This window comes from Tubulanus polymorphus, chromosome 5 (assembly GCF_964204645.1).
Source record: "Tubulanus polymorphus chromosome 5, tnTubPoly1.2, whole genome shotgun sequence".
Taxonomy (NCBI): Eukaryota; Metazoa; Nemertea; class Palaeonemertea; order Tubulaniformes; family Tubulanidae; genus Tubulanus; species Tubulanus polymorphus.
The window spans coordinates 1,365,305-1,380,809 of NC_134029.1; the positions used below are offsets into that span (position 1 = coordinate 1,365,305).

Consider the following 15,505-nt stretch of genomic DNA (forward strand, 5'->3'; position numbering starts at 1 on the left):
ATTATCGACGCATGTTTGTAACGACGACGTTTAGACTCCGTACCTGATTCCGCGTCGCTCTGACGAAATATGCAGTGATTTACGGCAATCACTGAAGCACTTGTGTACAATTTTCAGCAGATTAACGTCGGTTGTAAAGATCAGTTAGGTCACACAGTGATTCCTTGCTTTATGACGCTGAACGTAGTTACATTCTCTGAATACTGATGACAAGTAGCCGATAGCGAGTTAGAGTTTAGCTTTAATGAGTTGTTTATCGTTGTACTTGAAGAGTTTGAGCGCGTCATGAACTCATCATAGTTCTAAGCTATACACCGGTATAAGCGCGAGAATATTCGAGATCTGACGAAATGATTCGATCAGAATTAGACTTTCTAGATATTCCATTGGAGATCGAAGGAATTGAATAACTAGCATCAAACATAGAATTTATAATAGAAAACAAGCAAAATGTATTATTCACAAATTAGAAATGGAGGATACGACGTTTCGAACAGGTTTGAACATGGTGTATACAAATTTGTATAAATGGCTTTTTATCATAGAACATTCTGTAATTTTCCTCAAAATCAAGAATATTGTTTGAAACTGCGGACGTTTTACTGGATTTCAGAAATCATGGTAACCGTCAGATAAGAATATACAGCGAGTCTGAAGGAATTCAAATCTAGAGTCACAAAACGTTTCTAAAAGTTTCTTCGGGAATATGAGCTCAGACTAACACGAGTAATATCATCAGGAAGGTGTTTAACTATAGTGTTTACCTTCAAGTTCTCGTTACAACAATATTCACTCCCTCAGCTGATTTAACGATGCTGCTAATTACTAAAACTTAGCGGTAAATTGTTAACACATTCGCAACTGAGAGAGAGAGTTAACTGTTACAAGCACCACCAGTACCTAGGTGTTAGGTAACCGTAAAACACGGTAAGAGAATAGACACCCAGGCGTTAATTAGAAATATCGACGGGTTCTCGAGATTTCCTTCTCACAAAAATGCGTGGCACGAGCTAACATAGAATAATATAGCTGTTAGATTCCATGAAGGTGACAGTGAGTTACGCAGTGATAATATACAATCGCACAACCAGATTAAAAAGAGTCTCATTTGCTATATAGCTCTTTTCAAGTAATTGTTTCCTTGTGCAATAATAACCCAGCAATGAAACCAATCGAAGTAGCAAAACTTTCGCAAAAAATGTTAAATGAACATCATATTTCTTCATATCTTATTCGTCTAAACCATCTATGAACTTTCTATGCTAATTTTTCACATAATCCTCAATGGAAATACATGTGCGTAACAAAATGTGCTTCATAGGCTGAACTTCAGTCGATCGGTTAAAGGACTAATATTTCATTATAAGAATCTCATATGACTTTGTGAACGTTTGGTTCAGTTTCAAAATTCTCGGTAAAGATTTGATTTTAAAACACTGGAAATGGACAGATTTCAACTGTAACTGATGAAGATAAAACTGAGCCCAGAACAATAAACCGATAGTCTGTCTACTGAACGCTTAGTTATAACTCGTATTCAGCTGAAATCGCGTGCTGTTATTGTTCATACCGCTATGTAATAATAGAATGTAAAATTTTTATATCTGTTTTAATATTCGGCGTCTCTGCTTGGCGGGGAATATTTGTTTTGTACGAGAAAAATATCCTCATCATCAGCATCATCGTCATCGACACGGCTCGGATGTTATCATCGTCCATCGTAATATTCCGCGTTTTCTACCGTGGAGATGATGGTATATGGTATATTATACAGGGGCATATTAGTGAGGAATTCCAATAAAATCTTCAAAGGAATTCTGCCATCTGATACGTTTCCCATCGCCTGAATAGCGTACCGGAGCTAGGCAAACGATAGTTGTTTCTACTTTACGTGGAGACATCGTCTGCGGATCGAATTGCGCTGAGAGTTTTATATACGGGGTACACGACGACATTCCGATATTTCATACCGTTTTCAGCAATTCTGATGAAAATTCTATCGATATATAATTCATTGTATCGGATATATAAAATATACTAAGGGAAAAACATGATTTTAGGAATTAAGTTTTTAATACGCATAGATTGTTTTAATAAAACCGCGGAGAAACATTTAGAAGGCTCGTGATGTATAACTGGATATCTATTAGTAACCATTGAATTACTCCAACATCTATTCAACTAGAATGTTCAAAACATTGCGTATGTTTTCAAAAGGTGTTCAGTCGAACCAAATCCCAATTCTGTGACTCAGTGACAATTAGGCTTCGATCCTGACTAATATACACCGGACCCGCGACTCAGACGATTATTCACGAACTTTGTCCATATTTTAAGGTCAAGTCCAACCATTCTCTCTCGTCACGGATTCGAACCCGATAGCATCGAGATTCTGAAATCACTTCAATTCATTTATTAGTTTTTTCTTGTTCATTAAGTTTTGCATCTGCCAATATATATGATATAATACAATTTGTGCACCACGTTGTTTGCTATGTGGGTAGGCGTTGTACAAGTGTTTAACATGAATGATGAACATGTCCCGAACATTGCTGAGGATCCGCTGGGAATTGCTAAATCAATTTGTTCAGCCACAAAACCAGCTCATTAGCTTCGTCACATACGTAGAATATACACAATCATCATCCGCTACTAACATCTGTATTGACTTATTTTTCTCTAAGTTCCCAACGCGCGAGATGAGAAAAAAACCTACAGCAACAATCGATCAATACCACCAATTATAATCATATACTGCGTGGAAATTTTGTTATCTTCCTATCAGAATAATGGGATAATTTTTTTCTTATCAAATGAAAAATAAAAATTGTTTGATATTGATGAGACACGCAGACCGTGTTATAACGATGATATAAAACGGAATTTCACAATAAGAATAAATATACCGACGATGTTTCCTTGAGTTATTTTATATATTCATGAAGATCACTATTAGGATATAGTCGAAACGTTAAATAAACTACTAGTTCAAGGAAACATTTTAGACATAAGTTGTTCATTCATAGTGTGGGATCTTATCAAATTGTATACCCAAATCTTTTACAATTTCTTATGTTGATTTCATTTCCATTTTTCCAACATTGGACAATAACAAGAAATTGAGCTCTACGCAGTTCGATTAAAACGAATCATCAAATATTGAAATTATCTAAATTTCGATTAAAATGTATTAGTTTCGTTTCGTTTAGTTTATTTATGCATCATAATCAAATTCCGTGAATGTCTATGAACAAAAAATCAGCAGAAAAACAGTAAAAACATATTTGATACCCGAATTGACAATGTGATTGGGCTGCGCAATACTTTTTCGATTTTTATCATTGATGCTTTCAGTTTGTGATGCTACCAGAAACATATTGACATGACATCAGATTTACGTTCGACATCAAAAGGAAACCGGGATCAAGTGTGTGACTAGTTGAACTCAATCCCGATGTGGTTAGAATTTATTTGCTGGCAATACAGCCATAAAGTAGTCACAGTTTTCTGAGCTCATCCATCATAGCTGTTGAAAGTCGTAAATGATCATAAATGAGGCGAACTATCAACGATATCCCAGGAGAGACTGCGCTTATAAGATGAAACCATCTATTCTATACTAGACATTCTACTGAAAATAAGAAAAACCCTCGACGTGGATAAGAATTAACAGTTTGTCGACGATCACTAGACTCTGGGATACTGAGACAAGGAGTATTTCAATCAAGGCAAAGCTGGCTATTACATTCAACTTCATGAAAAATCAAGAAATGAACATTTTCTAAAAACCTACTTAGCCTAAACTAACCAAACCAAACCTAAGATTCTATTTGTATGTGTTTATGTGTGTGGTGCGCACGAGGCTCGATTTCTAAGTGAATCATATAAGAAAAGGTGATTGCCTTCTTTAGATAACTCTCAAGATCTTCTGGTACTTTGTAGTAACATGATCATGATGTTCATTTTACTGTCAAATGATCTATTTTTAGGTCTGCAATTTTCTTGTATTGAACCCTTGTATCTATCGGCTCTGTGCAAATTTCTTTTGTTGAGCAATAAGCTTTTGAATTGAATCTCGGACCTCCGGTCGCTGACCTATTCGGCCACGGGTCGGGCGATTATTCGGTATTCACAACTCATATAGGCAACCATTATACCGTGACGTCACCGTGACGTAATGTTCAATTCGGGGATTGTTCCGAACAATACATTGCGCACGGCCATGACACTAGGATCGTATAGCGACGGAGATCTCTGTGGAGACAACCACACTGCCGGGACTGGGTGAACCATAAAATAGGTTTTACCGCGGTGATGTGGTCCAAATCATTGTTCGCGTGTAACAAACATTTTGAAAACCTTACATTTCACTTCGTAAAACATACTCTTACACCTAAACCTAGCCCTCAATTTCAGAATCTCGATGATGCATTGAATTCTATTCTTCTCTATATCCTCCATTATACGGCCACACGATACACATGAAAACCATTAGCATCACGCAAATATCAGATCCATCTTCTATTATCAGTAATATTCATTCCACACAATAAAATCAAGCCTTTGTTGATGGCTAATCGACTGATCCGGTAAATATCTTCAATTCGCGTCGAAGCATCGAAACATTCTTTATATGAGAGTTACGCGATTACGTGTAATAATGCTATTGTCTAATTGGGGAATTATTACTCAGTGATTGAATCAAGCTGATATCAGTATGGAAGCTAATAATGCACCTGAACATCGATTATAGACAAAAAACTGAGTGTTCGCCTAAACGAAGCCGCCCGATGTGTCTAGTGTAGAAGTCCGCAGGTGTCCGGTATAGAAGAAGTTGTCCGCAGGTGTCCGGTATTTTAAAAGTTGTCCGCAGTTGACTGATAAAATTTGGGCTTCCGGGAGTAAAAACATAAACATGTAGGATTCTTAGTATTGGCTATTTAGAACATACGAAGAAATAAGATTTTAAGACCCGCTAAAAACTATATGGAAAACAAACTGGATGCGAAGCGTCTTTCGAGCGGATGCATTTTTTCGAAGTGTCATTTGTTATGTGTGGTTTGCGGAACTAATTCTCAGGTTGGGTCCCATGGCGTCTAAACTGTAGCGCGTGATCCGCAGTCACATACAATTCAGCCTGAAGCCAAGAAGCTCATTTCGTGGTTTATTTGCTGTGAATACAATCACTAATGAGACCGAAGCCCGTTGGTAATAACGGCGCCGGTGTGTACGTGTTCAACTCGTAAAGTCGTTTGGCGTGTGAGTCAGTGATCATAATGTTTGATTACTCCGGTGTTTATTGAGTTATATTAAACGCATATTATTTTCATCATCGTTATTAGTAAATTAGCACCGATAATAACGAGCTTTTCGATGTTCACCTGTTGGGATAATTGTTATTTTCCTAATAAAGAAATACTCGGTAGCAGTCCGTTGAACCACGGACTCAGAGTCTATGGTATAACAATATCTGAGTATAATCTAAAGGATGTTGCTCTTTTAGTTAGGTTATCAAAACTTCTAGACCTCTCAACAATAATAGCGAAACTACCATTGACGAATAGAGTTAATGGAAATATAACGTTTTTTGACAACCATCATCAGTTTTCCAATAACTTTTAACTCTAAACAAGTTTTGAATCTGATGACGTCAATAGCTTCGGCTTCGATTCGAGCCCTGGAGAGCGAGGATGCCTTTCTTCTTAAAGGTAAAGGTCGTCGCCCAAATGAAACCCGATGATTTCAAAAGGTCATCGCTGAATAAGAGTCTTTAGGTACGGAACATTAACTAATCTAAATACAGCATTATGACGGACAAAGAGAAGACGCTTTAAGATGCGCAGATGAACAGGAAATTAATCAACTCTGTCTCTTTATTGTTTAAGTTCTCGAGAAAAGAAGAACTAATGAGATAAAAAGCGCTAGTTACCAGGGAGGCTACTGTATCAATAGTTCCCCGCCGGTTGTATACAACACGCAGACTTAGTTTTCCTTATAAGATGATTATCTAGAAGAAAGTAAATACTAGGACGTAAATGAAAATATTTCTAAATACGTCCGAAGGGTGGAATGGATGCTAGATGTTTGGAAGAGGGTGCGCACAAGTTTGAGCAATAACCTATTTAAACGTAACGGTTTCTAGAACCCTTAAGTATAAAAAGGATATGAAAGATATGTATTCAAATAATTGTTAAGGAATAAGTTGCTCGTTCCAGACTCTTAAAATGATCTTATTCTGCTTTTGAGAAAAACCCTAACTTATGTAGCAGGACCCATTTCGACAGTCGCCAGTCAAAGTGGTCTTAAATTGTTAGATCGACTATAGAACCAAGATGCACTTACGTCAGTGCATAGGTCTTGAATGGTTATATCGGCTTTATAACTAGAATGAACTTAAACTTGTCTTACGTAAGTTGTTTTGATTGCCTTTAGAACTGAAATCAGCTAAGATTGATTTTAAGTTAGATCTCGGTTATAGAACCAGAAATGACTAGTGTTGAATGTAAGTCATGACTGCGCGACTGGCTCCAGGGATTTGCGACTCAGTTCACGTTGAATGAAGCTATAGAGAAACATGTTGTCAGTGTCTTATCATTCATCCTGTGTCTATTAATCCACCGCGAGCAAATCATCTACAAAGTGAAATTTAATAACGCGTTTTCGCTTTGTGAAAATAATAGCGATGTCATTTGGGAGAAAGTAGCTCATATGAATATTCAATGCATCAAACAGATTTAGCTCTTCTCAGATTATCCGATATATCTCGATTTCACCACCATTGATAGTTTTCATTCTGATGAAAATGCGTTAAGAAGTTAATTTCGTGTTGCAAGAAGGGTACGACGTATATATATATATATATATATATAGTCGAGAGGCGTATTGACCACTGGTCCCGTCAAACCTGGCTTCACGGGTTCGAATCCTGGTGCCGACAGTGTTTTTTTTGTCGGAGGACCATCTCTGGTCTCTTTATTCCCCTAATTTGGGAAAAAGAAGCATGGAACCAGCTAATAATGCGCTGAAAGGCGCTCAGTCGGTCTAGAATTTAAAAAGTACGATGCATCTGTCGGGGTCCTGGCTTTTTCCAACTGCGGGAATCGCGTATCACATCAACACGAGGAGGATAAGAAATCTCTGCAGCTCCAGAGACAACAAATAAAGAGCAAAATAATCAATAAAACCGGATAAACTGGTGTCTATTTGTCATAATACTTGTCACTGACGTTTTATTCTTGTTATTTAGTCAACCCTTCCCTCGACTGACTAGCTGCTGCTGTAACTTCTCCCCGGAGATATCAACCACGTCAGTATTCTCTTTCACTGGATGACGATGTTATGAAAAATTACTATCGGATGTTCTGTGACAATGACAGACGCGCTGGAATTCGAGAATTACCATCATAGGTCATAATACTGCTAACATGAATATACCCTGTTTACAAGTATATAATCATACCGTCTATTACCATTTATTATTGTTAATTCGAAAGCGATTTGTTTATAGAAATTTGATACGTTTCTGAGAGAATAGAAAACCAGCTGAATTAATTCAGAAAATAAATTCTCCATTCTAATGTGCCAACTATCCGCCCCGTTCTGAGGAACCTACTGAAACTTATGAAAAATATACAATCTAGAAACGATTTCCTCGGCTTCTTTTGGAAAATGATTAGTTTCAAAACAAAAATTTATCTAAAAATGATGCCTGGATTGACCCCAGCAGATGACCGTCATTTGACGACATGCATATGGGAACAATCTGCGTGATGACATTCTAAGGAACGATCAGCTTTCACGAGACACTGATTGAATTGAATGGAAACAATGATTTTCAATATGAATCGATGAAGCTACGAGCAGTTCCGCGTGGCTGCTGATGTTCTCTTACTTACACGGTATCAGTTGGTAAGAATCTCACGAATTATTGATATTGAATTTGATACAGTTCGTTTAACGTTCGTTTACAGAATCCGCGAACTGTTCGTATAGAGATCGAACACGACCGGTGTCTATCCGAAATCTCATTAAGAGAGGACCGGGGCCATTTCACTGTGATATCACAAAACTGATGTCAGGTGTTTAATCATTGCTTCTACGAGTAATTCTATGAAGCTTGATTCACGTGATATTTAACTAATGGTTCTCGGTCCTCCTGTTTGTTTGCCTGATGCCGATCGTATGTGTTTGAAACAAGATAACTCAGAATGAACTAAATTTCAAATCAGGAAATCCGGAGACGTTGAAGATTAAAGAAGTTGCTCCGAGATGATAATTCAGTTTCGCGTCGAATTGAAACAGAACGAAGGCAAGGTTTAATCGTATCAACGCTTATCTTTCCGGGGAATGTTAAACTGAATTTATCGTAGCGATAGCGAGCATTGGAGGATCTTCTTCCTTTTATATAGAAATCGGTGAAGATTCTCAGTACCGCGAGACACATCGCAATTAACGACGATTTATGACTCGTAAATCGCATAAAACGTCGCTACTGACGTTACTTTATCACCCTTTACACTAAAACATCTCTCAAATTCCGACTCGAGAATCATTCTCCGAAATAGTCAACATTTAATTTGCGACATTAAAACGAAGCGAATCGCGGAAACTACGACTACAGGACCCAGTTATACAGCCACGGCTTGGGACCAGTCGAAAACCAAGTTCTACAGCCAATCTAACAGCTCAAAATCAGCCTTAAGATTACGATCACTTTTTGACTTAAATGTTAACTAAGGGACCGGTTCCAGAGCCCAGTTGCACCGATGTGACTTAAGTCGAAAGGGGTCTTAGACCTTTAGATTACAGTCGTCGTTATAGAATGGCTGTAGACCAAGGATTACCAGTCTGGCATTTAATATAAAACATGACTGTGCAACTGGCCCCACGATATTAGGGACGTACGCGCTAAAGCACAAATACTCTCTCAAAAAACCTCATGAAAAAGAAGTTGATACCGTCGTCTGTGTTGTATAGAAAACTCTGAATAAACGTTATTTATTATTTATTATAGCGAACAGATGAATATTGGCAAAGCAAGTTATTATCGTTTTGTCGAGGATAAACTAATGTCGATAGACAGCGAGAACAGAATCAAATCCTCACATCAATCTCAGATTGTTATTATTATTATATACCGGCTCCGGAACAGAAACTGCTCATCACGTATACAGTATGAGGGGCTGATAACCGATCAACCCATAAATCTAACCATGAAAAGCGAACTGAACCCGATAGAACATAAAACGAACAATTGGTCCTTTCAATACGCGGAGATGTCGGACGGCAATCGAAAGCAGCAGTTTGTGTCGGTTCAATGTTGTTGTCGATGAAGTATTAAAGCTTACCTTGGAAGGATATAACGAGTACAAATATAAAAGCGAATAAACCCGGGACAGCTGCTGAGATTTCTGCCAATTGCTTCATAATTTTTGTATCACCTGTAACGATAAATAAGATTCATTTATGACTGGGATAAACTGGGTGGAGAGGTGGATATGTGTGGAGGAGTAGGGTGCAATCGGGGAGAGGAAGGCCGAAGGAAAGAGGTTGGGAAATGGGAGATATGGTTAACTTATCACCTCTCGTTCGGTCTTCCATTCTGAGAGGGGGAGAAGGTGATGAAAGCGGTGGTATAGAGAATGGGTAACAGGGAAGGGAAGAGTGGATGAGAGAGGAGAAGGTGATGAGAGAGGTGGTATAGAGAATGGGTAACAGGGAAGGGAAGAGTGGATGAGAGAGGAGAAGGTGATGAGAGCGGTGGTATAGAGAATGGCGAACAGGGAAGGGAAGAGTGGATGAGAGAGGAGAAGGTGATGAGAGCGGTGGTATAGAGAATGGGTAACAGGGAAGGGAAGAGTGGATGAGAGAGGAGAAGGTGATGAGAGAGATGGTATAGAGAATGGGTAACAGGGAAGGGAAGAGTGGATGAGAGAGGAGAGGAGAGAGGTGGTAGAACTGGAGGAAGAGAGATACAATAGTTTCCCGAATGTTGAATCCACTCACTGTTTAGTGTTATCATTAAAATGCATATTTCCCCCTTTATCTTGAATATGTAAACAATTCTTGAATATCGAGTGATTTGTTGAGCATCATCGGATACAAGTTTCCAACAGTTTCAATAGCAATATTGTTCAACAGGATCGTACACTACGTGTTAAAATCAATACGTATCATTTTTAAACGTTCTCTGAGATATGTATATAGCCGTTATTCATAAATCGTCGGCGATCGAAATCAAAGAGAAGACATTAAAAACTTGGCTGCGTTTCTGTAAAAGCAGTCGCGAAGCCGCTGCCTTCCGTATCTCGAAAGCAAGCTTGAGAAAGTTTGTCAAATCGATTTCTTCTGCTTTTACAATTCTAACATAACCACTTGTCAATATCGTGACATTTGGATCAAGTTGGACGATGAACCGTTACGATTTTCTCTCTCTCCTTCGCTTGTTTCTAGCCGGTTTTATTGAGCGCAGTTGCGCAAGTATAAAACCGAATATTTGTAGCAGGAAATGCCGACCGTAGAATTTCTTTTCTGATTAAGATGGTTGAATATGAAAAGGTTTAGGTATAGCGTTCTGTTTAGATAGAACCAGTACCGTAACGCGTAACCGATACTGAAACATAGCTCCGTGATAACTACACACATAATCTGCGGGTTTCGCCGAATATTTCATATTCAACGAATCAGGCTCGTGACCTGGGTCCGTAACCTGGGACAATTTCTCGCGTGGTCTCAAAATGGCAAAGGTATAAGCCATGTACATACAATGGCTGGCTGTACTTAGAATAAAGGCACTGGACTGGAGCCTGTAGCAGTGGTGAGTGAAGCCTTTTTTAGTAGAACAGTGCTGCATATTATGAAAAATCACCCCTCACCACACGGGTATGTTTCTATTTTCCGAGGCCTGTATACGATCAGCTAACACTAATGATTCCAAGCTTGTCCATCAAATTATACCTTCATTTTCCACTTTAGAACGCATTATTTCAGCAGTGCTTAAAAATGATAACCATCACAGAAAAAACATATTCGGGAACTGGTCGCAGATTTGGAGCAATTTGAAGAATCGATGACAATAATCATCAGCCTGCAGTAGTAATCCCTACATCTTAATCCCTCAATCTAAATCCGATCATCGTTAAATCCTCTCGATTATCTTTACATCATCAAACTGGGGATTAAATCTCACCAGTCTCCAGTTCTAAACAGCTACATACAATATTCTATATCAGATATGGCTCTTTAAAGGTCAGATATGGTCAACTTTCTATAAAGTAAACTTTCTATGAGTAATGTTGGAATCCCTCAATATTTTCAGACCCAGTGAGATAAGTGCACATTATGTCATAAGAGTCCATACAAAGTGATTATCTGTATTCTAAACCGAAGAAAAATCGTCAATCATGTATTGGCCATCAATATGGCGTGGGTCACGTGAACAAAAACGCATGATAGCACGCCCTCTATATCCTGATCGGAGAAAAATATATGATCGCTGAATGTATAGTTTTATACGTAGGGAAAACTGGATGACGAACGGACGCCATGTTTATGAAACCGCGCGGCGACATGACGTGTTTGCTAATTGATCTAAATTTACTTAGCGCGCGCCAGTAGCCCCGGAGCTTGTCACTCTGAGCAGTCTGTACAATGTACACAAGTAATTAGCAACAGAATTAACCTTATCTTGACGTTAAATCCGCGTAAGTATCTGAGGCTTGACTGAATATCCACTGATCGGTAGGATTGGAGTATGCCCTGAAATACGAGACCCCTTCGCGTCTTAGGCGTCAACTACAGGAAGGTAGTTGACAAGGGTGCTAACGCTCCGTCGCCTGGAAAAGGATAATAGGGCAAGGGTTGTGAATGGACCCTTTTTGAAATCGAAATTCCGGCTTGCCTTATGCCCAACGACGTTTTTTGATCTTCTAACTAATTATCGGGGAAAGCTCGAACGGGCACCGAATCTTTATAGGTCTTCCAGGAGGACTGCAAACGATATATTCTAGCGGATTGCTATAATTGGAAGTTCTGCCACACGTCCGATGATGCATCTACTTTCTCACGAAATATCAAGGGCGATAACGAAACTTTTGTAGTTTAAGTTAGGAAAAGACTTCTGGGGCGCCAAAGTTTTAGAATTTCTTGAGCTTCCCGCAGTGCTCGGCGTCCCACTGCTTACAGTTCCGACCTCCTTTGAAATATCTCAGTAACGGTCGCGCGTCTTACGAAAGCGTAGACAACAATTTCTAATTTAGTATTCGCGGGGAAGTCGCAAGTCATCAGAAATATTCTTCAAGTATTGTGGAACACAGAGACTCAATGTGTAATCTACAGATTCTCAGTATCAGTCGACCGATCGTCCCAAGAGTAAGCCGTATTATGTATTGAGATATACACGCTGCCACAGGGCTGACCCGTACTGCTAAGTGGATATTTCTGTCCATGGAATTGTCTTAGTAGGTTTAATCCATAAAGCTACATTAAGTATCGCATATCGCCGACGGGTTGTGTAGGAATGGAACGAGCGCGCGGTTCGAGATGCGTTTCACAGTTTATGTAGAGCGGTATAAACACGCAAAGAGAAAGTCGTATAAACAATAAACCCGTGATATTAAACTAGACTCATAGAGGAAACAGATAACACGAGCATTCCTCTAGCAAAACCCGAGCTACGAGATTTAGTATAGAGAAACATACAAGTCCTAATACCCGAGAATATTACATCGTTAATTACAAGTTATTATCTTTAAAGAAATTTCCGACAAACGAGAATCGAGCTACAAACACGAGATTCGCCGGAACATCACGTGTTCATGCGTCATAAACTTCAACAGTGGTTTTTGCCTTACATCATATTTCTAGTTCCTGCTAGATTTAAAACTTGCCATACATCTATGATGTTTGAGATATTTCTTTTCTTGCGGTTATCAAAACCAGACCGAATTGTTCCGATTCGCGATAGACGATCAGGGAAGGGCTTTGTATTCGGCATTCTTTTTCTTTAAACGATGATTATTCTTATTCGAGGAATGAAGAATCTCCAGAGGGGTTGATGGTGACTTACGGATCTCTTAAAGCTAGGGAATCCTGATGATGGCAGCGAAAGAACAGTTTCTTGGGTTTTGTCTATAACTTAAATGTTCTTATCCGGGGCCCATTTCCAACTTGTCGATTTCCACAAAAAACCGCTACCCTCAGATTTCGTCGGTTCTATTCAAATCTGTTTATGCTTCGCTGTGGTTCAATTTTACGGGATTTGAACGCGACGAAATGAAAAATGTAAAATTGATTTTCTGTTTCGGCGCCGCGAACGGATTTTATTTGTGGAGAGATTGAAAGACTCAGTGTTTAAGAAGGCATGAATGAAACTGATCGTACGGTACTGTGTGTACGTTCTCTCATGCGACGTTTTACGAGTTATTAATTGTCACCTGACCGACGTTAATTTGCATTTAATAATCGCGGATAATAAAAGAATGTCCATTAATAATAACTGATATTGTAGAAAAATCCGCCACCGTGAAGCTGATTTTCTTCAGAAACCATAACTAGCAAATCGTGTCCACAGCAGTAAAATCAAACAACATCGAAAGTATTTAGGATACCATTCCGCGTACAGGTCAATCATGATCCACTATCTTCAGAATTCTGACTTCCAAATATCCAATTTGCCCTAAACTCAAATTAGGAAAATAATTTTCAAATGCAAAGATATGAATCGTATGCCTACACGTATGGCGGGCAAAATTACCTCAAAGACTACTGGATTTTATTCCCGTTCTAAAATATTGATTTAATTCAGTAGTTTTAATTTTGTATAGAAACATTGAAAAAATGGATCATTTTCTGAGCATGCCTGACTCTGGAACAAAATACCAGAAATGATTCATTTCTGGTCAGGTTGTGAAGATGTTATGCTGGTGAAAAAAAGGGGACCGAGCCCTTGCCCCCTAAATCTACCTCAGGTTCTGAGTAAGTTGATTGAATATCGTATTTGAATTTGACCTTATAGAACACAGAATATATAAGATGAGGAGAGAATCCCACAATGATAATAAAAAGTCCGAAAATGAAACTTCGAGATAGTAGTTTATTCAACGTTTCGACTATATCCTAATAGTCATCTTCAGGAATAATGAGATACTACAAAAATTATGAGATATATATACAATCCAGAGACAAAGAGACTAATTCAAGTAATCAGAGATGATACAAACTAAAGGAAACGGACTTTTTATTATCATTGTGGGATTCTCTCTTCATCGCGTCAACACGGATATAGTGTTCTACCAATCGTGAACAGAATATATAGATGAGAGTAATTCAACCTTAAAGCGACAGTATATAATTATCAGGCGGGAATAGATAACAGAGCTGGACTTACTTATTGAAATTCAATCTGCACCGTGAAATTCATCATCAAAATGTCGATTTAATGATCGAGGAAATATCTGTCAATTGTCGGCGTCACTTTATTGGAGGAAACATCCTGCGACAACAGCTGGTTATTAGATTTTCACAGCATGCGTTTAATTCATTTCAACTCGGAAATGAAAAACTGCCGCAAACTAAATAAATCAACCCTCGCCACCATCCGCCATCACTACCAGCAGCTCGATGTGACAAATTACTGAACCGAAAATTACTGACTAACTAAAAACCTTTCCGTTCATATGTAAATTAGACATCGATGCTTGACCTTGGTTTGTTGGGCTGCGTGTAGATGATCCCTAAAATAACCTACGCTGATCTGTGTAGGCGCACTGGGCCACTTTAGGTTATCGGAGTTAGTCGACTATAGTCGAACTAAATGAAACCGAATGTCCGTTAGTCGGAACTATAGTCCGGAAATGGTCGACCACGTAATTGAGCACAGTCGCTACAGTTTTGGACCTAGGTTCAAGATGGCCGACACTGTGAAATACGTTACGACCGAACTATAGTGTGACGTTCGGTTATTAGTTTCGACCACTAGTCGACTAGCTACGAAAACCGAAATTGGCCCTGGCTGCCGGATGGGGATCTAATTCATTTTCATACAAAAGGGTTCATATTTATGTGACCGGAAAGTAAGTCACGATTGCGAGTCGATACAGGCCGATACGTAGGACGTGTCAACTGTTAGGAAGCACAGTCAACATCGGAGGCTGTGGAGGTGAGACACAGCCTGAACAGCTGATGACAGTGTTTATTGTCAATATCGATCATAGTTCCCACCAAACTATTCATAAAGTCTATGCCTTATGGACATACCCTTAGAATGATTATCTAATTGGCTTGGCTAAGCTTCAATGGTTGAATTTTATTATGTTTATAGCTTTTAATCTTGTTTAAAAGAAAACTGATGAGCGAGAAGCAGAATATGTTGTGACTTTTGGTAGCTGCATTGATTATGGAAGCAATCGGATGGCACTTTGCAAAAATACTCCTACTCCTAACAACAATCCCAAATTGCTGTGCAACGGATCGGTGATCGAAATGAACTAGCAAATATCATTTATCA

At 38.8% G+C, this 15,505-nt stretch overlaps 1 protein-coding gene across 1 annotated transcript in view; it reads right to left on the reverse strand.

The window, feature by feature from the left end:
• LOC141906483 (acetylcholine receptor subunit alpha-like) overlaps positions 1–15,505 on the reverse strand; it is a 40,050-nt gene that overhangs the window by 20,966 nt on the left and 3,579 nt on the right. The window contains exon 2 of the mRNA XM_074795801.1: positions 9,348–9,440. Coding sequence (XP_074651902.1) covers positions 9,348–9,426 — 79 coding nt within the window. The 5' untranslated portion in view covers positions 9,427–9,440. The remainder of the gene's footprint in view (positions 1–9,347; positions 9,441–15,505) is intronic.